The 21,284-nt window shown below is 42.7% G+C and overlaps 2 protein-coding genes and 1 long non-coding RNA gene across 4 annotated transcripts in view; all 3 read left to right on the top strand.

The window, feature by feature from the left end:
• The window catches only part of rapgef5a (Rap guanine nucleotide exchange factor (GEF) 5a), a 31,751-nt gene extending 21,181 nt beyond the window's left edge, over positions 1-10,570 (top strand). For both annotated transcript variants that reach the window (XM_010873332.4, XM_013135608.4), the window contains 14 exons: positions 3,033-3,111; positions 3,249-3,405; positions 4,603-4,694; positions 5,336-5,366; positions 5,587-5,665; positions 5,769-5,918; positions 6,054-6,151; positions 6,246-6,365; positions 6,509-6,687; positions 6,773-6,863; positions 7,668-7,718; positions 8,034-8,186; positions 8,274-8,328; positions 8,419-10,570. In XM_010873332.4, coding sequence (XP_010871634.1) covers positions 3,033-3,111; positions 3,249-3,405; positions 4,603-4,694; positions 5,336-5,366; positions 5,587-5,665; positions 5,769-5,918; positions 6,054-6,151; positions 6,246-6,365; positions 6,509-6,687; positions 6,773-6,863; positions 7,668-7,718; positions 8,034-8,186; positions 8,274-8,328; positions 8,419-8,537 — 1,454 coding nt within the window. In that variant the 3' untranslated portion in view covers positions 8,538-10,570. The remainder of the gene's footprint in view (positions 1-3,032; positions 3,112-3,248; positions 3,406-4,602; positions 4,695-5,335; positions 5,367-5,586; positions 5,666-5,768; positions 5,919-6,053; positions 6,152-6,245; positions 6,366-6,508; positions 6,688-6,772; positions 6,864-7,667; positions 7,719-8,033; positions 8,187-8,273; positions 8,329-8,418) is intronic.
• LOC117594981 lies at positions 6,874-7,390 on the top strand. The gene is made up of 2 exons (XR_004576274.1): positions 6,874-7,203; positions 7,243-7,390. It is a non-coding gene; the product is annotated as an uncharacterized LOC117594981 (long non-coding RNA).
• Positions 10,571-12,039: 1,469 nt separating the features above from the next.
• Positions 12,040-20,814, top strand: cdca7b (cell division cycle associated 7b). Its single transcript, XM_010873331.5, has 11 exons — positions 12,040-12,366; positions 15,198-15,335; positions 15,439-15,582; positions 15,727-15,827; positions 16,190-16,442; positions 16,611-16,667; positions 16,783-16,974; positions 17,084-17,236; positions 17,332-17,481; positions 18,944-19,080; positions 19,519-20,814. Exons 1-11 carry the CDS (start codon positions 12,349-12,351, stop codon positions 19,535-19,537), a joined length of 1,362 nt encoding a protein of 453 aa, XP_010871633.1. The 5' UTR covers positions 12,040-12,348; the 3' UTR covers positions 19,538-20,814.
• Positions 20,815-21,284: the final 470 nt, after the last annotated feature.

Below are 21,284 nucleotides of genomic sequence, written 5' to 3'. Positions count from 1 at the left end.
GAGTTCTCTAAATGTGTCAGCCTGTGGTCAGTCAGGCACATTATGGTGGCTTCACTTGCTGAATGAAGTCCATCTTGGGTAGCAGAGTCTTTGGCCCTGAGGTCACCTGTGACGTTGGTAGCTGATGCCAGAATCTGGGCAAAACATTTTAAAGAACAATTGTGAAAGTTTAAAGTGTATCAGGGCAGTGTATACAGGGAATTCAAATGTACGGTGAAGCTCTGTTGTCCTGAGCATCCTGAAATACTGTATGCCTGATGGATACCTGTGAATCTAAGCCTATGGGGAAAACCAATGTGATGAAGGGATAAAACCCAAATGCACTAATTGCTGTGCTGCAATGAGAAATGCTCCAATTATAGGTCCACAGACCTTCTAAATATAATCAGTGATGTTTTGGAAGTTGTAAATTGACTGCCATATTTAACACTTACCAATCTAAATTGGAACGGTGAGGGAGGCTGCCATTGAGCACTTCCACACTATGATAGTTTTATTTAGATGAACGAGACTTGTTTCCAGATAATGCACCAGAGAAATACTCCTTCCAGGTCAGAGGTCTCGCCAACGTGCTACGCGCGCCTGTGTTGCGCCTCATGGCGTACCTCTGATACAGCGAGAGTTTCATGTTTCTAGTGTGAATGGGAAATTGTATTTCCATATTATGTAAATGTAATTTGGTTTTCACTTAATTCCCAATCCCAATTTCCATCTGTAGATGTTTTACATATAGTATTACTATCTACAAACTTTGTTGTCTGTAATCATATGCAATTGATTGCTTAGGTTAGGGTTAGAAGGTTTAAGGTAAGGGTTAAGGTTAGGGTTACAGTAAATGTAAGAGTACGAGGGTTAGTAGATTTTGTAAGGGAAAATTTTTACGAAATGTTTGCAGTAAACTTGTGGCTGATTTGCAGCAAACAGTTTAGTTTTCCAAAAAGTGTTTGCCAATGTTGGCCATTAGTGGCAAACTTCAAGCAACATTTGAGCAATAATGAGAAGTACCGGCAAAGTTGTTCACTGCTGGTTCGCCACAAGTTGCAAGTAGTGCCGTCATCTAGCAGCAAGAAAATAGATTACGAATCAGTTCGGTGTCAGTGGTTAGGAAGTCAGGCTTGTAATGGGAAGGTTCCTGGTTTGAATCCCGACTGGGCCAGTGGTCATTGTGTCCCTGGATGAGGTACTTCACCCGACATTGCTCTGGGGAAAAACGTCCCTGTACTTAACTAAGTCACTTTTGCTAAATGATTAAAATGAAATTGTTTGCCATCCGTTTTCCACAAAATTAGCCAGAAATCCACCACAAGTTTAAGCAAATTGCTCAGGGACAGAACAACAGATTTCTACCTTGTCAGGTTGGGATTTAACCTAGCAACCTTTGTTTCCTGGTCAGATGCTCCACCAGTGCTGCTCTTTGTTTACTGACAGTTTTCTCTTTCCACTTTTTTCTCTTTCTCTCTGAGAATAAAAACATCCAAGGTCGGAGCTGAATGTTATTCAGTTATCAGCGCGCGTGTGTGTGAGCGCGCGTGTGTGTGAGCGCGCGTGTGTGTGAGCGCGCGTGTGTGTGAGCGCGCGTGTGTGTGAGCGCGCGTGTGTGTGAGCGCGCGTGTGTGTGAGCGCGCGTGTGTGTGAGCGCGCGTGTGTGTGTGTGTGTGTCCGCTTGCTGCTCACTCATGTGCATTAGTATAGAGGGTGCATTGAAGATGACATTGGAGGAGTAGAGGAGATTTGGTAATGCTGTGAGAACGAAAGAAGGGTTGAAAGGAGTGGGGAAGATGGGACCGAAAGAGGAAGAGCGGTGGGGGGGAGGGAGGGTAGGGGGAGGGAGGAAGAGCAGAAAGAAGTGAAAGAGGGGAAGGGTAAGAAAACAGCTAAACAGACTTGTCATTTAAAGTGGTGTTTTATAAAAAATAAATCTGTCCTTTATCTAAATGTCAGATAGCTGGTTAGTTCATTATCTCTAGGATCCTTTCTAGTCCTCCATAATTTCCATCCATCCAGAACCAGAACTTCTTGGGCTGTGTGGTCTGCATATGTATTGCCCTTGATAATGTAGAAGTGGCAATGATTTGTAGATCAGTGATTCTGTGCAAAACCTTGCTTAGGGCAGTCACTTTGAACATAGGGTGGCATTGTCCTCCCTGATAAAACTGCACTAACAGAGCTGGAATTTGGACAGGACTGTAATTAAATCTCACTAAACCCATCCCCCCCCCCGACAGTACCAGAGGAACTGGGGCGTCATAAACTAGCTCTGTAAGTGAGCTCTGGGACTGGGCCACTTTTCGGTGTTCTGAGGTCAGCTGGTTGTTAGGGGCTAGTCACTTGACAGTCCTTCTACCTGTTCTGGTCACAGCCTCCTTAATTCATTCAGAGGTGCGCCATTGAACTGGAAAGAGTGTTAATTTATGTACTAAATTTACTACGAATAGTGACAGAAGGTAAAAAGAAATAATCCACAAAGTGTTAATAGATAAATATAATAGCATATTATTATCCTTTTTATCGTGTTGTACACATTTGCAAATAGTTTACGTATGAATGGCAGGGCAGATGTATAGACAGACAATTATTGGTTGTGTTGTTTGTGCTGTACTGGTTCCTTTCTCACAGCAAATCCTGCTGTTGTGATTCTGCATTGTTGTATATTTTGCCTAACAGATATGTTCTGCAAACTTTGGTCAATTTGTACCTCTTATGTCAGTTACATAAAAAAGAGAATCTATGTCCTGCCACCCGGTACAATGGAGACACTGTCTAAACGAAATGCGCATCATCGTGTGTTTGGCGCATCTCATTCACACCATGGTGGACATGGTTTGAGTTGAGGGGTGCCTGGGCCCCCAGAGCTTGCGGACCTCTCTGCCTTGTGGGGGTCGGCGGGGATCTCCGTCTGGGGATGGTGCTGGAGGAGGCACAGGTCCGGTCCAAATGGAGAGCTGCTCCTGCTCTACAGTAGTTTAACCTCGTTCTCCCTCTCACTGTCTGGTCAGTTACATCTGTGCCCTGTGATGCTTTTCTTGTTTCAGAGCTGCTGCTGGATGACTTCCTGTTGACATACCTGGTGTTCATGACGACCACTGACCTCTGTCAGGCTCTGCTTGGACAATATCCTTTACACACCGCTGTGTGTGGGTCTGTTAGCGTGTCTCATTGTCCTAGTGTATGTAATGTGTTTTGTGTTTGTATGTCTGTAGTGTTTTCGGTACATGTATATACAGTAAGTTATCCTCAACATGTTCCACCTACAGCAGTAAGCGTGTATGTAGCCAGGGCCAGGCTCCGGAGGAGGGAAAGGAGGCCCTCTATAGGAAGAGGAAGGTATTACATCTGGTCTCGCACTGGACACGTCTATATAAGGACTTCCTCCGAGAGGACGAGCACATCAAGACGTTCATGAAGGTAGGACAGGCTCTTTATTGTTGTGCAGGTGCGGGTACGATAGCTCATATACAGAACCTGTGAATGAATGTGCTACTGTCATGTACAGGGAAAATAACATCACTGCAAATATACACAGACACATACAGACACACACACACACACACGCTCACGGTGTGGCTTCTGATTAGCTGGGTAGTAGGGTCGGTTCCAAATCGCGACAACCTATTCATATCAACAGCCCTTTTGCTTCCTTCTTCATGGGACTTCAATCAGTTATTGCTCAAATAAGTACAATTATGAATTAGGCTATAGGCTGTCACAAGTGATCAGACGAGGGTCAGGCTGGTACTCGCATCATGACTGCAGTACAATAAAGACACTTAACTCATGAAAATGTTTTCCCGAGCAGTCTAGCTGTGTGCTTAGTTAGCATTGGCTAACAGCTTTACTAATAGTTAGCTTAGCTTCAAGTATATTCCCAAAGTATGCAGCTACACAGCCATGCTTTTTTTCATTCCATTAACAAGTAGATGTTTCTAAGTTATTAGTATATTGCTTACCTCTGAGCTCAGTAATTTGATTCTGCAGCTTCTTTGATGCAGGTGTACTGTTTATATTGTCCGATCACTTTTTTCTAGCCCTGTGTTATTGCCATGGTGACGGTGACTGAATGACAATATTGTTCGCATTATGGCGCAATCTAGATAATACCTCACTTAGACAACTATCTTCTAATTTTAATGACCCAAAGTTGTCCATTAACACTGTGCTGTAAAAAGCATGTGTTGAAATCCCTAGCCTCTCATTGGTGCAGCCCTCCCCATAGGCAAGCAGTTGATATAACACCCAGAGTTTCTGTTAGAGTAGTAGTAGGTAAGTGAAAAGCTTTTAACAATACTTTTTAAACAACACAGTTGAAAAAATGTACCACACTTTTATTATAATTTGTTTTTAGAAAAAATTTGAAAAACAAAAGAAATCAAGTAGTTATATGTGGAACTCCTCCCCTAATGGGCCGTTACCCACTGCTCACTGATCAGTTGTCCTGCTGTAACCTGCCCCCTCTGTTGCTCTGTGCTGTATAACTATGGTAACCAGGCTGTGAGGGTTGTCATGGGCATCTTGTGTAACTCAAATGATAGTTACTTAGTAACAGGCAGGAAAGGACAGTGAACATTCTGTGTGTGTGTGTGTGTGTGGGTGGGTGTGTCTCAGACTCTCTCTAGGTGTGTGTTAGAGGATCTTTATGAATTTCCATCTCTGGAGAAAGACATGAAGGAGTTCCAGAAGCTTCTACGACGCAGACAGTGAGTGTGTGTGCATGTGGGTTGCATGCATTGTGTGTGCATGTGTTGTCTGTGTACAGCACAATGATCCCATTGTTTGTATAAGACGTTTGTGTGTCTTTGTCTGGAGGATAGAGGAAGTGGAAGCTTTCATAGCAAAGGTGCATAAAAAGGCCCCAGCCTACTTGATATAAAAACCTTGTTTTGCTAAGTTTTATTTGAATTAATGTCCACTGTTGTTAAGGCCATCTTTCTTTATGAACAATATTGAGTTTTAATGTAGATTATTTAAGTATTCACCCCCTAAGGATTTTTTCAAATGTTTTTGCGTTAAATTATGGAAGTATAATGGATTGCAGTCTGTTTGGATTATTTTCTTTTAACACTGCATGTACAACACTTGACTTCACCACAACTAATATGTGCCATAGCAAAGTGGTAGATAACTATGCAAGTTTTAATTTTTATTTGTATTTAATTAAGAAAGATAACATACTTTTTTACCGAAATCGATACTGTTATACTTTAGGTAGATCGATGACAGAAAAATCCTAATTAAACCAGTAATACTTCCAGATAACACTACAAAGTGTGCACACGTCCTGGGGTAACTACCCATTCCCTCCACCTTGTTTTTATTTCTTCTTCTGTTTGTGTTTCAGCACGGTTGATGAATGTCCTCCACAGCAAAAGGTAAGAAGGATGGAACTGGGGGAGGAGAAGGTGGGGGAGGTTGGTGGAGCAAAATGATCGCTCACAGCCAAGTGAAAAAAAACATCCTAATGGTTTATATCCAACTGCCTCGATCTCTTCGTCCATACATCTTTTTTTCTCTCCATACATTACTTTCTCTCCTCCTTTCCTGTCTCTCCATCCTTGTCCCTTGCTCTCTCCTATCTCTCTCTCTCTCCAGAGTAAACCTATGTTCCAGCAGCTCAGTTTAAAGGAGAACAGTCTGCTTCTCCGTTGCCCACAGGCTGACGCCAAGAAGGGTGAGAACACACCCATGCGCGCACGCACGCACGCACGCACGCACAATGCCGTGATTATTATTATTAATTGTGTGTGTTAATCCTGTGTGTTTGTGCGTTCCAGTTCTGTGTCGTGTGTATGTGAGCGCCGACTCATACTTGTGTGTTTACACACACTCTTTGCTGAGCGTCGCAGAGCTGCTGAGGATTGTGGGTCAAAAGATGGACCGACCAGACGAGGAAATGGTGCTGGTGACACAGACATCTACTGGAGGTGAACACACACACTCCACACACACACACACTCTCCGATACATGGATACGTATTCACACAGACACTAGTTAACCAACAGCCTTCCTCTCGCTTGGTTTCTCTCTCTTTGCCACCCCCTCCCATCCTTCTGTGCAGAGAGGACAGTGTTACAGACGGGTCAGTGTGTGTATTCTGAGACGGTGGCGACGCAGAACAAACTGATGGTCTGTCGCAGAGACCTCACACACATTATGGTAATTCGCCCATAGAAACCGGCACCTACGAATACTGGGATTGTGTAAACTGGGGTAATAACGGGAGTTATTGTGATACTGTTTGTGTGTTCAGGCCCCTCTGACTGACAGCGAGCTGAGTAGGAGGACAGTGCGGTTGCTAGGTATCAACACCTGGGACATGGCTGCTGCCCTCACACAGCTGGACTGGACACTCTTCAATTCCATACATGAGGTAAAACACGGGGAATGGAGGGGAAAGGGTCACACACCCTGTTCAACTCCATAAATGAGATAAAACACACACATAGGCACTCTTCATAAAACACACACACACTTTTTCACTCCCATTCAACCTTCAACCTTTCCTCCCTGCAGCAAGAGCTGGTGTATTCCACAGTGAGCTGTAGTACTGGAGGCAGCCACCGGGAGGGGCTGTCCGTATTGTTGCAACGCTGTAACGAGGTCCAGCAGTGGGTCATGTCTGAGGTCCTGATGTGTGCGTCACTTAACAAACGAGTTCAGCTGCTCAAGAAATTTATCAAGATCGCGGCACAGTAAGATAACACTCACACACACTCACTGTGACACACACACACACACACAGTGGCACGTGACTACAATCTGTTTTGTGTTTTGTAGCTGTAAGGCCCAGAGAAACCTAAACTCAGCCTTTGCCATCATCATGGGACTCAACACTGCAGCAGTCAGCAGACTTAACATTACCTGGGAGGTAAAGGAGAGTGTGTGTGTGTGTGTGTGTGATCCAGGTCTGTGTACATGTGAGGACCAAGATTGTCAAAAAATCTGTCCCAACAAATCAGTCCCAGCAAGGTCCCAACAAATCATCCCCAACAAATCAGCCCCAGCAAGGTCCCAACAAATCAGTCCCAGCAAGGTCCCAACAAATCAGTCCCAGCAAGGTCCCAACAAATCAGTCCCAGCAAGGTCCCAACAAATCAGTCCCAGCAAGGTCCCAACAAATCAGTCCCAGCAAGGTCCCAACAAATCAGTCCCAGCAAGGTCCCAACAAATCAGTCCCAGCAAGGTCCCAACAAATCAGTCCCAGCAAGGTCCCAACAAATCAGCCCCAACAAATCAGTCCCAGCAAGGTCCCAACAAATCAGTCCCAGCAAGGTCCCAACAAATCAGTCCCAGCAAGGTCCCAACAAATCATTCCCAACAAATCTGTCCCTGCAAGGTCCCAACAAATCATTCCCAAAAAATCTGTCCCTGCAAGGTCCCAACAAATCAGTCCCAGCAAGGTCCCAAAAAATCAGCCCGAACAAATCAGTCCCAGCAAGGTCCCAAACAAATCAGTCCCAACAAATCAGTCCCAAACACTAGGGGAAACTATTTACAGGGTTAGTTGTAGAGAAAAATGTGTGAGTGGTGTGCATGTGTGGTGTGTGTTTGTGTGTCTGTTAAAAGCCCTCCAGTGTGTGTCAGCTTTGGTGTTATTTCCCAATTGAGTTGCAAATTGCTCTTATAATGTTTTTGGGGACTGAGTCGGTCTATAACCTCTGTTCACTTTCAGAAAGTTCCTGGGAAATTCAAGAAAATCTTCTCTGAACTGGAGCTGATCACAGTAAGACTCATAGGTTTTAAGGAATATTGATTGAAAAATAGTTAAGAGAAGTTCAGGGATGTTGGTGTATCAGTCTGTAGATTCCACATTAACCTAAGGCTTAATCAATCAAATGTATTTATAAAACCCTTTTCACATCACCCCCCCCCAAAAAAAACTAAAAATAACATGCATTCAGGTGAGAAGTTGTATGTGTTCATACCTGGTACAGGTATAAGCTCTACTTCTACATGGCTCTGTCCTCTTAGTGTTAAAGCCTCGACTTTCATTCCTAACCTTATCCTGACTTGGTACTAACCTCTTCTGCTTTGACAGGACCCATCTTTGAACCATAAGGCATACAGAGATGCCTTCAGGAAGATGAAGCCTCCTAAGATACCCTTCATGCCACTGCTGCTAAAAGATATCACCTTTATTCACGAGGGAAACAAAACCTTTCATGACAACCTGGTCAACTTTCAGAAATTGGTGAGTTAAACAGTGGGGTTTTTCTAGTTGTCTTGTGTTTATTAATTGTGACCACGGTGATTGACTCTTTAATGCCCGCCCTCTCAGCACATGATCGCCGACACAGTGCGTCTGATTCGTCACTGCCAAAGCGACCAACTAGGTATGTGTGTGTATCTCTGTGGTATTGTGTGTTTTTTTTAGCATTTATACACACATCTATACCTGATCTATATGTCTGTCTGTCTCCTAGGTAACGAGGCGGTGGGCAGCGACAGTGCAGAAGTCAGAGCGAGTGTTCACTACCTCCACATCATCGACAATCAACAGACTTTGTTCCAATTGTCACATAAACTAGAGCCACGCGCCTGAACACAGACACACACACACACACACACACACTCCCTAAGGAACCATTGACCACCACAGAACAACAGAAAAGACGCTTCCTTTTGTCAAAGGTGCCATCTGTCCACCGTCTCTCACAGATTTTGAATGCTGCTACAGCCAGCCAACCAACATTTAGGGCACAGTTTTTCGAAGGTGGTCTCAGGATTTCAGCTATCTGATAAGATTAGATACATAGAAATAAAATTAATAGAACAGGGGTCCCCATTCAGGTAAATTTGTCTATTTGATTTGTAAGCATTTTCAAGCATTTGTTTCCGATTTCAAAAGTGAAATCCAGATTTACAACTTCTGAAAAACTTTGTCCAGACAACTGATTCAACCAGCCAACCACAGAGCTGCACACTGAGGCAGCTTTCAGATGGAAAATTGTCAACTGTCGAAAGCTGATTTTCTTTTCTATCAGGGACAAACTTTGACCGGTTAAAAACCTAAGGAGAAGACAGACAGACATTTGTTATTGTTCTGTCATGAGGACAGCTGATAAGCTACTCTTCGGTGGAGTTTGTATGGTTTCTGAGACGGTTGTTCTGTTCGCAGTCAGTCTCGGGGTCCATGCTCCTCAGCAAGGGACCTGTGAAAAGACAGCAGATGGTAACAAATAGTATAAATATACATGTTTATACGGAGAGATTCGATATACAGTAGATATATACTGTATATGTTCCATTTCTCTGGTTGATGAGTGCCAAATGCCCAGAGAGAGATGCCACACACACACACGTATACACTGATTTTCACATATCCATAGTAACCACAAAACCCTCATTTCTGGGTCAAACCAGATCACAAAAATCTGAATATTATACATTGTTATTAGACGTTAATAACATTGTATTACATTATTCTAGTGTTATTAGACATTTTGACTGACTGAAGAGATTTTTCCGCCTGTTACACAGATTTCACTCAGCCACAAGTTCTGGGTTTAAATCCAGTCACATGATCTAGCATGTCACAGTTTAGGCTGGGTGTGTTGAAACTGACTGGCCAAGTACCCGCAACTGTATCTACACTGTCCTTGTGTGCCGGGGCTGAGCTGGAGTGATTTATGGCTATTTATTGTAATATTTGCATTATTTATGTTTTCCTAAAAGGGAGTAGAATGTAATGGTCTTGAATGCCAAGTAAGACTGCCACAGCGAAAAGAAACTCTGTTGATATTTGTAGGACAATTTTAAACTATTAAGACGGGACATGGGTTAAAATGTGTGAACATACTGAACTGTGTGTCAAAAGGTTTCTTGTCGAAGCCAAAAGGCTGGAATGTTTAAAACAGGAGATGGGGCGACGTGGCGTCTGTCCTGTGATGTCATAAAATGGGGACAGAGAAAAAAGACACACGGACGAAGAGGCGCTGGGTGTTGCTGTTGTTTTCTTGCCATTGTCATAACAACGTAAGGTTCTGTTCTAAAGAATATTGTTGAATGTGTTTGCATGATGTGCCGACCCAACGACAACACGACGCAACACCAGACTACCGGTGGTGCTCCAGATTGCATCCTATGTGGCGCACTGCTTTTGACCAGAACCTACAATAGGGAAGAGGGAGCTCCGGTTAAAAGTAGTGTACTACACCAACCAGGAAATGATGTGCCATGTCGTAGTGGCTCAATGGCTTTATACTACTGTAATATTGTTGACTTGTAAATAGGCATAATGTTATTACTACAATGTTATTATGATGTTACTATGATGTTTGAGATGTTATTTATCATGTTCTGAAGATACATTCCACACTATGACACCATTATGTACTGTGAGGCAACTGCTTATGGCAAAGTCATCAACAGAATTGAAATATGCCACTACTGGCTCTTTTGAAACTGTGCCCCCTGTTGAGAGGTGCACAATGGGACAGCTAACAGTGGCAGTCGTGTTTGATTTCATATCTGTTGTTGATGCTGTTATTATTATTTTTTTCTCATTGTTTCTGTTGCACTACTGTAAATGATGTCATATTGCGGACTGTACCTTTAAAGAAACGAGTAACAGAGCAATATGTCCCCCGACTGCTGAAGCCACACGTCTTTTCTAAAGAGCGTTTTACTATACGTCAAAGTTTTACTTGAAATAATTAATAAAATATAGGTTTTATGTCATATTAAACATTGTCAGAGGTCACTGTCTCTGCAAATATAGGAGAGGAAAGGGGCCTGGGGAAGGGAGGAGGAAAGAAATGGTGGAGAGAATAAAGGAGTGGAGGTATTAGAGGACGAAGAGAAAGGAGAATGGGAAAATGGGAAAGGGGAGTGAGGAAAAATAAGGGATGATTAGGAAAGATAAGAACAAAACAGTTGTTTCATATTTTTACCTCTACCTAGCATACGACCATCTACGGATGCATTGCTTTGTAATTCATCTTTCATTGTTCTCGACAACTTCTTAGCTCAGCGAGCTAATAGGAAAGAAGGCGTTGACCGGAGTGGGAGAGCGATTGAGCACAGGGCCGCAACTGTACGGTTAAATACAGTGGTGGGTCTTTGATGCCATGGGGCTATTTTGCTTTCGCTGGAGAATGTGAACAAGGTGTTTAAAAAAGCACTACCCTCCGCTGTCACAAAAAGAAGACCGCCATCTTTAAAGCCCCGAATTACAATTGTTCGCCCACCAAATGTCGAATTTACCCAGTAGCACCCTGTTTTTTCCTTGGGTCGCACGCATCTGTTTTGTTGTCACAACCAACTCTTCTATAAATTGTGGGTCTACATATATATTTAAATCAAAACACACCCATAGATTAATTACATGTTCTTTGAGTTTTGGTCAATATTCCTTAAAGTGTATTTTTGAGCCTAAACAGGTCCAGGAAAATTGTTGTCACCAATGTGCCTGATCGATCTCATCAAAACTTTCAAACTTGGAATTTCATAGTTAATTTCGCAGATTCGGCAGAAAATGTTATGTTTATAAAAATACTTTGTTATTAGCTAAAGTCCCAGACTGCATCTTTTACTGCAGCAGATAGAAAAGGCAGCAACACAACCGTAGTAACACCAAAACAATTTCCCTAGACAGTGTAGTTCAGTCACGCCCTCTTTGTCTTTTTGCCGCGAACCTGGAGAGGGCAGGACTGTTATCATTTTACTTTCACTTCTAAAAGTACGATTGGTTCAACATAATTTTAAGTATTGATTGAACACAGAAATACGTTACATGTATGCAGCTTTTTAATGCAGGAGAAACACCTATCATTCAAAGTGAATTCTGCATATATCGGAAATCTAAAGTTAACCCTTGTGCCCTGCTCAAATGTACTACCCTCTGGACACCTTCGTGGACAAAAATCCCCGAGGGGGTCATAAGGGTTAACTGAATAGTAAGGACGCGCCAAATGTTTACGGATGCAACTTTCTACAATTCCACGCATGGCCTGTTGCAGACTGTCTCAAACAACAAAGGCCACAGCACAAGTGCGGTTTTGTCACGCCCACAGTATTTTGCCGCGAAACTGGGAAGAGCGCAGGATGATTCCATTCTTTACGCAGGGGACAAAGGATATAAACTCGAGCGGAAACAAAATTTAATTTGAAAACAACTAAATTCCCTCTCGTATACGACGTCAGCATACATCATTCAAAAGTAGTATGCGCTTGGAGAGTCTTGTTATCAATTCTGGAAAAATAGCTGAACGACAGTTAAAATGGAATTGCTCCCCCTGTTTCTTGACAGAAATGTGTGAACTCGTGTTTTTTTTCAAAACCATTCATTCATTCGATTCATTGTGGTGAGTCGCTACTTCAGAGTGAAAACTCCATATCTCAAAATACTTAAAATGCTCTTATCAGCCAAGGTAAGTCAGTTTTAAAACGGAATAATTTAGATCGTCCCGTTAAGGTAAAAAGCCGAAACATGTCTATGGGCTACATGAAGTTCTGGTTCAACCCTGTCCAGGGTCTTACGGCCACTCGGGACAAAAACAAATATAGTATCGGTGGCTTGCTAGGCTCTTACCTATAATTATGTATTATAGGTAATTATATATAACAACATTATTGTGTTAAGAGAAAATCATAATTTAATGCTTTTGCTCCTTTTCTTAGTGACCTACGGCTTTTAGATTCAGATATGTTGAAGAATATGTTGTTGTACACTGGCCTTGGTTGTAGGGTAACCCTACTCAATTTCAACATTTACCCCTCCATTTGAAACAAAATAAATAATTAATAACGGAAGATATGTTACAAATACTGTCTAAAATAAAATGTTACAGCTAGCTATTTTGCATTTTACACTGCAGTATTCTGCATTCACTTTAAAAAGTGTGACGCCGTTGGTCAGTTGTGGGTGGAGGAAATGTTCAGAAATATTCATTTTGGGAGTGCATAAAATATGTAGTGCAACGCGGTCACCTATTTTTGTGGGCCCTTGTAGCTCAGTTGGTAGAGCGTAGCCCCGAGTACCACCCAAACAAAATATCACCTTTTAACAACAAACTGGCCAGAAACCGTAAGATGGTACTAAGGGAGTTCAGCGTAAGAAGACTGACGCTCTATCTTTTAACATAACGCTTTTATTGTTCTTTTATCAAATTTATGTATCTTTTTTGTTTCAATTACTTTTCCGTTTGCATTAAATGAATGTTTACTTTCTTAATTGGCGCACAAAAATAGTTTTACTGACTTGGAATTACATTTTAATCTTAAGGGCCTCGGGAAACCTCTGGGACCTAAGAAATGAACCTCAGGTATTTCCCGTTGATTCTGACGGGGCATGTCAAGAAATACCAGCCAAGAAAACAAAATACAGACCTCTGACCTGAAAAAATAGGTTAAACTGTCCTATAAACATTTAATCTCTTCCTACTGGCCAAATGTAAAATGGGACCAAGCAGTATAAAGTATCTTTAAAAAAAACGTTTTATATTGCTTACTGTTAAAATGCTTCAACTGCAGTTGAAGCACCCTAATAAAACCATGTTTGTGGCTGTTTAAGTTTATGTAATCCTGGTTCTACAAACTTGATTCCAAAAAAGTTGGGACACTACAAATTGTGAGTAAAAAAGGAATGGAATAATTTACAAATCTCAAACTTATATTTAATTCACAATAATGTCATGCCACATATTGCCTCATTTTGGATTTCATGAGAGCTACACATTCCAAAAAAGTTGGGACAGGTAGCAATAAGAGGCCGGAAAAGTTAAATGTACATATAAGGAACAGCTGGAGGACCAATTTGCAACTCATTATATCAATTGGCAACATGATTGGGTATACAAAGAGCCTCTCAGAGTGGCAGTGTCTCTCAGAAGTCAAGATGGGCAGAGGATCACCAATTCCCCCAATGCTGCGGTGAAAAATAGTGGAGCAATATCAGAAAGGAGTTTCTCAGAGAAAAATTGCAAAGAGTTTGAAGTTATCATCATCTACAGTGCATAATATCATCCAGAGAATCTGGAACAATCTCTGTGCGTAAGGGTCAAGGCCGGAAAACCATACTGGATGCCTGTGATCTTCAGGCCCTCAGACGGCACTGCATCACATACAGGAATGATACTGTAATGGAAATCACAACATGGGCTCAGGAATACTTCCAGAAAACATTGTCAGTGAACACAATCCACCGTGCCATTCGCCGTTGCCAGCTAAAACTCTATAGGTCAAAAAAGAAGCCGTATCTAAACAGGATCCAGAAGCGCAGGCGTTTTCTCTGGGCCAAGGATAATTTAAAATGGACTGTGGAAAAGTGTTCTGTGGTCAGATAAATAAGCATTTGAAGTTCATTTTGGAAAACTGGGACGCCATGTCATCCGGACTAAAGAGGACAAGGACAACCCAAGTTGTTATCAGCGCTCAGTTCAGAAGCCTGCATCTCTGATGGTATGGGGTTGCATGAGTGCGTGTGGCGTGGGCAGCCTACACATCTGGAAAGGCACCATCAATGCTGACAGTTATATCCAAGTTCTAGAACAACATATGCTCCCATCCAGACGTCGTCTCTTTCAGGGAAGACCTTGCATTTTCCAACATGACAATGCCAGACCACATACTGCATCAATTAAAATGTCTTGGCTGCATAGAAGAAGGATCCGGGTACTGAAATGGCCAGCCTGCAGTCCAGATCTTTCACCCATAGAAAACATTTGGTGCATCATAAAGAGGAAGGTGCGACAAAGAAGACCTAAGACAGTTGAGCAACTACAAGCCTGTATTGGAAAAGAAAGGGACAACATTCCTATTCATAAATTTGAGCAACTTGTCTCCTCATTCCCCAGACATTTGCAGTTTGTTATAAAAAGAAGAGGGGATGCCACACAGTGGTAAACATGACCTTGTCCCAACTTTTTTGAGATGTGTTGATGCCATGAAATTTAAAATCAACTTATTTTTCCCTTACAGTGATAAATTTTCTCAGTTTTAACATTTGATATGTCATCTATGTTGTATTCTGAATAAAATATTGAAATTTGAAACAATCATTGCATTCTGTTTTTATTCACAATTGTACAGTGTCCCAACTTTTTTGGAATCGGGTTTGTACATACCAGCACAATATCTCTCAGGACCCCCTCTTCCAACAGGCAACCCTAAATGGGGTCTCAGCCCGTAGTTTGGGAAACACTCACTCACCAAAATAACGTACTTGCATTTGTGCATTCATCGTTTGTTCACTCTTCCTTAGACCCCAAGAGCCCTGGCGGCCATATTTGAGAGTCCCAGTGATGATGAGGACTTCCTGGGTTTTGCCACGTCAGCATCTAGTGATAGCGAATCAGATGACTGCAGGGATAGCCTTGCCTTGGTGCATTCTGGGAAGCCGGTAGGTATCTGCCCCCTAGTTACCACAGACACTACAATCCTGGTCAATTTAATTCTGCCACGGCAAGCTATTGAAGTAATTTATACCCCCACCCACCCCCCAGGCTGTGGTTTTCAACTCAAAGTTTGTGACCTCTGAGTTGGTTAGTCTGTTCAGCCATTCAGACAGTGAGCGAGAGGAGTTTGAGGGCTTCAGTGAGGAAGAAGAGCAGGAGAAGAGAGCTTCCAGAAGCAAGACGAAGACTATGGTAAGAGACCTGTTTCCCTGGGTCCCCCGTACTACTTCTTTCCAGTAATACTATGTGTGTGTGTGTGTGTGTGTGTGTGTGTGTGTGTGTGTGTGTGTATAGGAATGCTTTGTCTCATCCTCTCTCCTCGCTGTGCTGTTCCAGTGCCTGACATCAGCAGAGGGCAGTGATGGGGACACTGGGTTTTACTCTGAGGGGGAGGAGCCAGCCACATACAAGAGGAGGAGTCTCTGTGTCGCTTTCAGGTGCGTGTGCGTGTGCGTGTGTGTGCGCGTGCGCGTGTGCGTGCGCGCGTGCACGTAGGAGCCGCATCCTGTCTTCTGTTTCTGTGGCGTGAGGTATCTTGATGTACCGGATCGAATGTTAGTCTGTCACAGGGCCTTATACCAATCCCTCTCGTGAATGCGGAGATGCGTCTGGTTTTATTTTTAAGACAGAGGGTCAAACTCACAACGGGCAGACCCTCAGGCTAATCACACGGCCACTGGCTGGGCATTTCTTCCCTTTGCCCCGGGGCCTCATGGGGATGTAGGGAAAGTTTGTCCAGCATTACTGCCTCTGAACATTCCACTCATCATTCATTCCATTCGGTATGTTCTTTCTTCAGGTTTCCCACCAAAAGACTATCCGCCCAGAAAGGGCAGACGCCAAACAAACCTCAGCCAACTGCCGCCCCTCCCCCAGAGAGGAGAACCAATGACAGGCTGCATCTGAAAAGGGGTGTGTCTCAGGTGTCCAGGGGGAGAGTCACACAAGGCCAGAAAGAGCCTCTGAAAAAAGAGGAGGAAGAAGGGAAAATGGAAGTCGAGTCTCCGGTTCTAAATAAACGGGCAAAGAACATTCAGGAGAACAAAGCCATGGTACACAACCTCTAAACGTTGACAAAAGTTGCGTTTCATATGCAATTACTTAATACAGTGGTCCAGTCTCCTTCCACTGTACCTCCCTACACACCTTGGATTGGTCTCTTGTCATTATTTGCGTTCTTTTGAAGTGTTTTCTAATCCCTTGTTGTCGTTGTCCTCCAGTTGGCCAAGCTATTCGCTGACCTCACCAACATGGCTGAACTCACGCCTTCTCCCACAGTGAGTACAGTACACAGTGGCCTGGGATCCAGCTCCAAACCACACCCACAAACATGCTGACTTTCTTGGGTTACCGTGAGGCTCAGGTGCAATTTTGGGTCTTGTCGTTTTCCAGAAGAAGAGGCGTGTGAGTGAGAAGCCGACGCCTCGGCGAAGGGGTGTGTGCGGGGCAGCAGAGGGAGGTGGGAGGAGGAACCCATCCCGTGCGGCCAGACCACCCGAGAAGTTTGGGGTGGAGGAGAAAAGTCCCTCCACCTCGCGACAAAATAGATCTTTGAGGACTGTCGACATCAAGAAACTACTGGAGGTACACACTCACTGCAGTCTGACACAGAGACTCATTACACACACACACACACACACACACACACACACACCCAAGTTTCTTGGATATAACTGATTGAGCATCTGGCCAGGTGGATGGTGAGCTGACTAGAGGTGCGAAGAAGAGGGCAAGCAGCGGCAAGAGGAGGAAGATTACACATGTAAGATCAGTTGATGACATTACAGAGGAAGAACTGGACAACGTGGCAGAACGCGCCAAAGACAAGATTCTGGACAAGGACTATGTAAGGGACACACACACACACTCAGTTTGTCTCAGGAAAGGTGTTTGTGTGTTTGTTCGTTCCAGTTGTTAAAGCTTTGTGTGTGTGTGTTCCAGGGCAGCACGTGTCACCAGTGTCGACAGAAGACTCTGGACACCAAGACGGTGTGTCGTAGTGGAGTGTGTTCAGGGGGCAAAGGTCAATTCTGTGGGCCCTGTCTGAGGAACCGCTATGGGGAGGACGTACGCACAGCACTGCTTGACCCGGTCAGTGCCCCTATCGAACACAGTTTAATATGCGCCTTGGTACATGGACTCCGACACAATCATTATGCAATGTCCCCATCGTCTGCTAGTTAGCTTGGTGTTTTTGCAGATTAGGTGTTTGAGCTAGTAATTTACAGTACAGTGTCATTACTCAGGGCTTGACGTTAAACCTTTTGGCCACTTCAGACTTTTACTTGTCCAATAGCACTAAATAATTGTCCGAAAACAAAAGCTTAAAGTATTTTGATTCACTTGCATGTCTGCAATAACAAGCAGTATTTCACATCGAACCCAGGTAAGCTTTTTTAACCATTTTGGAACAAATTTTACATACCAATTTAAACACATGAAGCTTGTAAACAGACAATGCCAGAAACTGAGAAAATAATTTATTATGCCAAATTATGGCTGTACAGGGCTTCTATATTTCACCTCTCCTCTGTCCGGTAGCCTACAGCAGTCTGGCTGTCACTGCCTGCTGTTGAATAAAATAAAACCCAACTATTAAACAAAAAGAAATACTTTGAAAACCGCTATGGCAGATTTTGTGTGTGTGCTATAAATTGCAACCTGGATACTCATTCTTCAGACTAGCTTTTGATGAAGGAATAACATTTGCTATCTTGAGCTCTCCGAATATGAAGTTTCAGAATGCAAACTGGTAAGATTGCGGGCAGACCCACACCATGCACAGAGGTCATTTGACAGAAAATAGACTTGAAGAGCTACCAACTTGCAGCTCTATTTGTTTAGCCCATACAATCTGTGTAATTGGTGCTAAATAAAGATGTATACAGTCTACATTCTGGCTGACCCTTTTCTATGGCTTAATGTCAAGCCTTGATATTTCTCTTTTTAATCTAGCAAGAATGTATTAATACTCCCATGTTGTTATGGTCAGTACCAGAGGTGTCTGTGTGGGAAAAGAATCGCTTCCTTAGACTCAAACTGGTCATTCCACTGGCACCAGTGGTGACTGTAACCAAATGTTTCCTATAGTCATTGATCGGTCTCTCACAGCGATTTGTGTTTGTCCCACTCCTCCATTCAGAGCTGTGACATTTGTGGGGGTTTTTGAGCTGGAACTGCTAGTTCCAGGTTCTGCTACAACATTAATGGGGTTTAGGTCCGGAATATGACCAACTGTCATGTTCTGAATTGAAGGAAACGGGGCATAGTTTGTCACAGAAGATGATGGCTATTTTCATACATAATTTCAGCAAAAAGGTTTTCCAACATTTGAGTACATTTTCTGACTTGCCTATACTAGCTTTTTTTGTTGTGGACCTGTGTTTCAAAGTGCTAGTATTTTAAGCATTTGAGTTGGGGACCGATGCATCAGTGAATTGTTATATCCCTAAAACACACACATCATATTCCTTACTGTCTTTCCTATAGTACCTTGTACTATATTGTTTTTCAACTAAGTCCATATCTTTTTCCTGTTTCTGTCGGACTTTAGGACTGGGGGTGTCCCATTTGTAGAGGTGTCTGTAACTGCAGTCTGTGTCGACGGAGAGAAGGACGCTGTGCAACAGGAATACTTGTCCATTTGGCTCAACACAAGGGCCACAGCAACGTCCAGGATTATCTGGAGAGGTGTGTGTGAGGCATTTTTATGTATACTTAAGATGGAATACCTGAATGTTTAGGAATTAGGGAATAGGGAACATGGATTTCTGGGTCACGCCTCGGGTCCTTACAAGGATAGAAAAACTGTGTTTCAAGTTTATGTAAATGGGGGGCCCCGATGTCCCCAAAAAGATAGATCTTTTTTTTTTTACATTCTGTCCTTGTTGTGGGGTTAGGTTTAGGGAAAATGTACAATTGGGAATATTGTTATAATTAATGTTACTTTCAGATTTAGACATTAAGGGTTAGCGTTGTGGCTTTAAGTTTAGGCATGAAGGTTATTGAGCTTATGGTTAGGGCTGGGGAACATAGGTTTCTGAGTCAGTGTTAGGTCTCGTTTTCCACCAGGTATATTTATTTTCTGTACAAAGAAATATACCTGAACATTTTTAATTTTCTCCACAGCATCCAGAAAGATCTTTGATCCTAGAAATAGACCAGACAAGCAGACGTCTCCCCCTACTGGTCAAGAAAGAGAATTACACCCTTTAGACATGGGGCGGAGGGACCCAACTGTGTGCCCACGTTCCAATAATCTCCACTTTCTCTCTGAAGGGCACACTTCACTATGTGCACAGGTCCACTTGGTGGAGCCAGGGACTGAAAAGAGTTTCCACCATATTTCCACGACCTGTTATTTCTCTTTTCTAATCAATGAATGAAAGTGATTTATGTGCATTTGGGAAGGGATGAGGGGTGTAGCTTGGGTGTAGTCACTTTGACACATGGCACCATCCTGCTACACTACAACCAGAGATCTGATTAGAACCCAAGGTTTTAGTAGGATCACTGAATGGTGCAGAACGGTTTTCCCAAAACTTTGACCACAGGTTCCCCTGCCACATTCAATTATGTTCAACAGTTATAAAAAAAAGAAAGAAGTTTAAAACAGGAGTACCAGAATCCAATGACAGCATTTAATTAAATTTTTTCATATTTCTGAACACAACCTGGGGCGGGGGGACAATGTGTGGCTTCCTGTTGCTAAAGGTTTAGAAACATTGGTCTAGATAAAGCACTGCTGTTCTTTACTACTTGGTTTTTTTTTTTACCACTGAACTTGACTGAGTACACATTCTGGGAGCAATTAAGTTTCACTGTCTTATTCAGGGATAAGTGACAGATTCTATACATTGCAAGCTCAGGGTTTTGATCTAGCAATTTATTGTGTTCTGGACATGCTCTAACTGCTAGACAATCTGCCTCCCCAAAATGGCAATTAGAAAAACGGACATCGGATTTAACTAGCACTTAATGCATATCACATGCATAATTAGCATTTTATTTTCTATTCTTTTTAAATGATGATAGTTGAGGCAAATAGACACATTTTAAATAGTTCTTAAAGGTTTGTGTTTTATGCAAGTCAGTCAGTCAGACCAGTGATTAAGCTGTGGGAAAAAAACAAATGCTTTTAAACTGCATATATTCTTTATTTGGGGAATAATGTTTATACACCTTGATATGCTAAATTAGCAATGTTAGCATTTCCTTTACGCTAGAAGTCTTCACCTAATGTAACAACTACGTTTCTACTAGCATGCATTGAATGAGTAGGATGCAGCCTCTGTCTTGTCACCAAACAGACCACAGCTAATACCAAGTGTTTGGTTCAGAACATTTTATTTTTTTGTTCTATGTTATGTTAAAGTGGGTTCTGTACACAAGTCCAATCTGAATAAAGAGCTGAAGTGATGGCGAGTACAATGTGTGTGGCTGTAGTAGCAGTTTAGGGTGTCTGTTAATGGGTAAATGGGCAATAATCTGAATTGGGCTTTAGATGCCACTGGTGGAGTCAAGGGTCATGTGGTAAGTCTTGCATAGACAGACCGTGCATTTAAAGATTTTGTCTGGTTAACTTCAGTTTATACCCGTTTTTTTTTCTCCTGGCTGTCAGACTCAGAAGGTGAAAATTGTTAAGAAGTGTGAGCAACGTTTGGTAGATGAGTGTGTACACCATGAGTCAACAGTTCAGGTATGTCCCTCCCTGTAGTTTCTCCCAAAACAGAATAACATAGGGAGGGGCTGCAGTTGTCCAATAGAAACTGTTTTACAAAACGTTTCGCAATTAAACATTTTTTTTTCAGAGGGGGCAGCGGAATGAATACATCCCATGTTACACAATAGTTGTAAAAGGTCGGACTGAGCAAGTAAGGGAGACAGAATGAGTT

The sequence above is a fragment of the Esox lucius genome, chromosome 10 (genome assembly GCF_011004845.1).
Source record: "Esox lucius isolate fEsoLuc1 chromosome 10, fEsoLuc1.pri, whole genome shotgun sequence".
Classification (NCBI taxonomy): Eukaryota; Metazoa; Chordata; class Actinopteri; order Esociformes; family Esocidae; genus Esox; species Esox lucius.
This window is presented reverse-complemented; position numbering and strand designations above follow the sequence as displayed.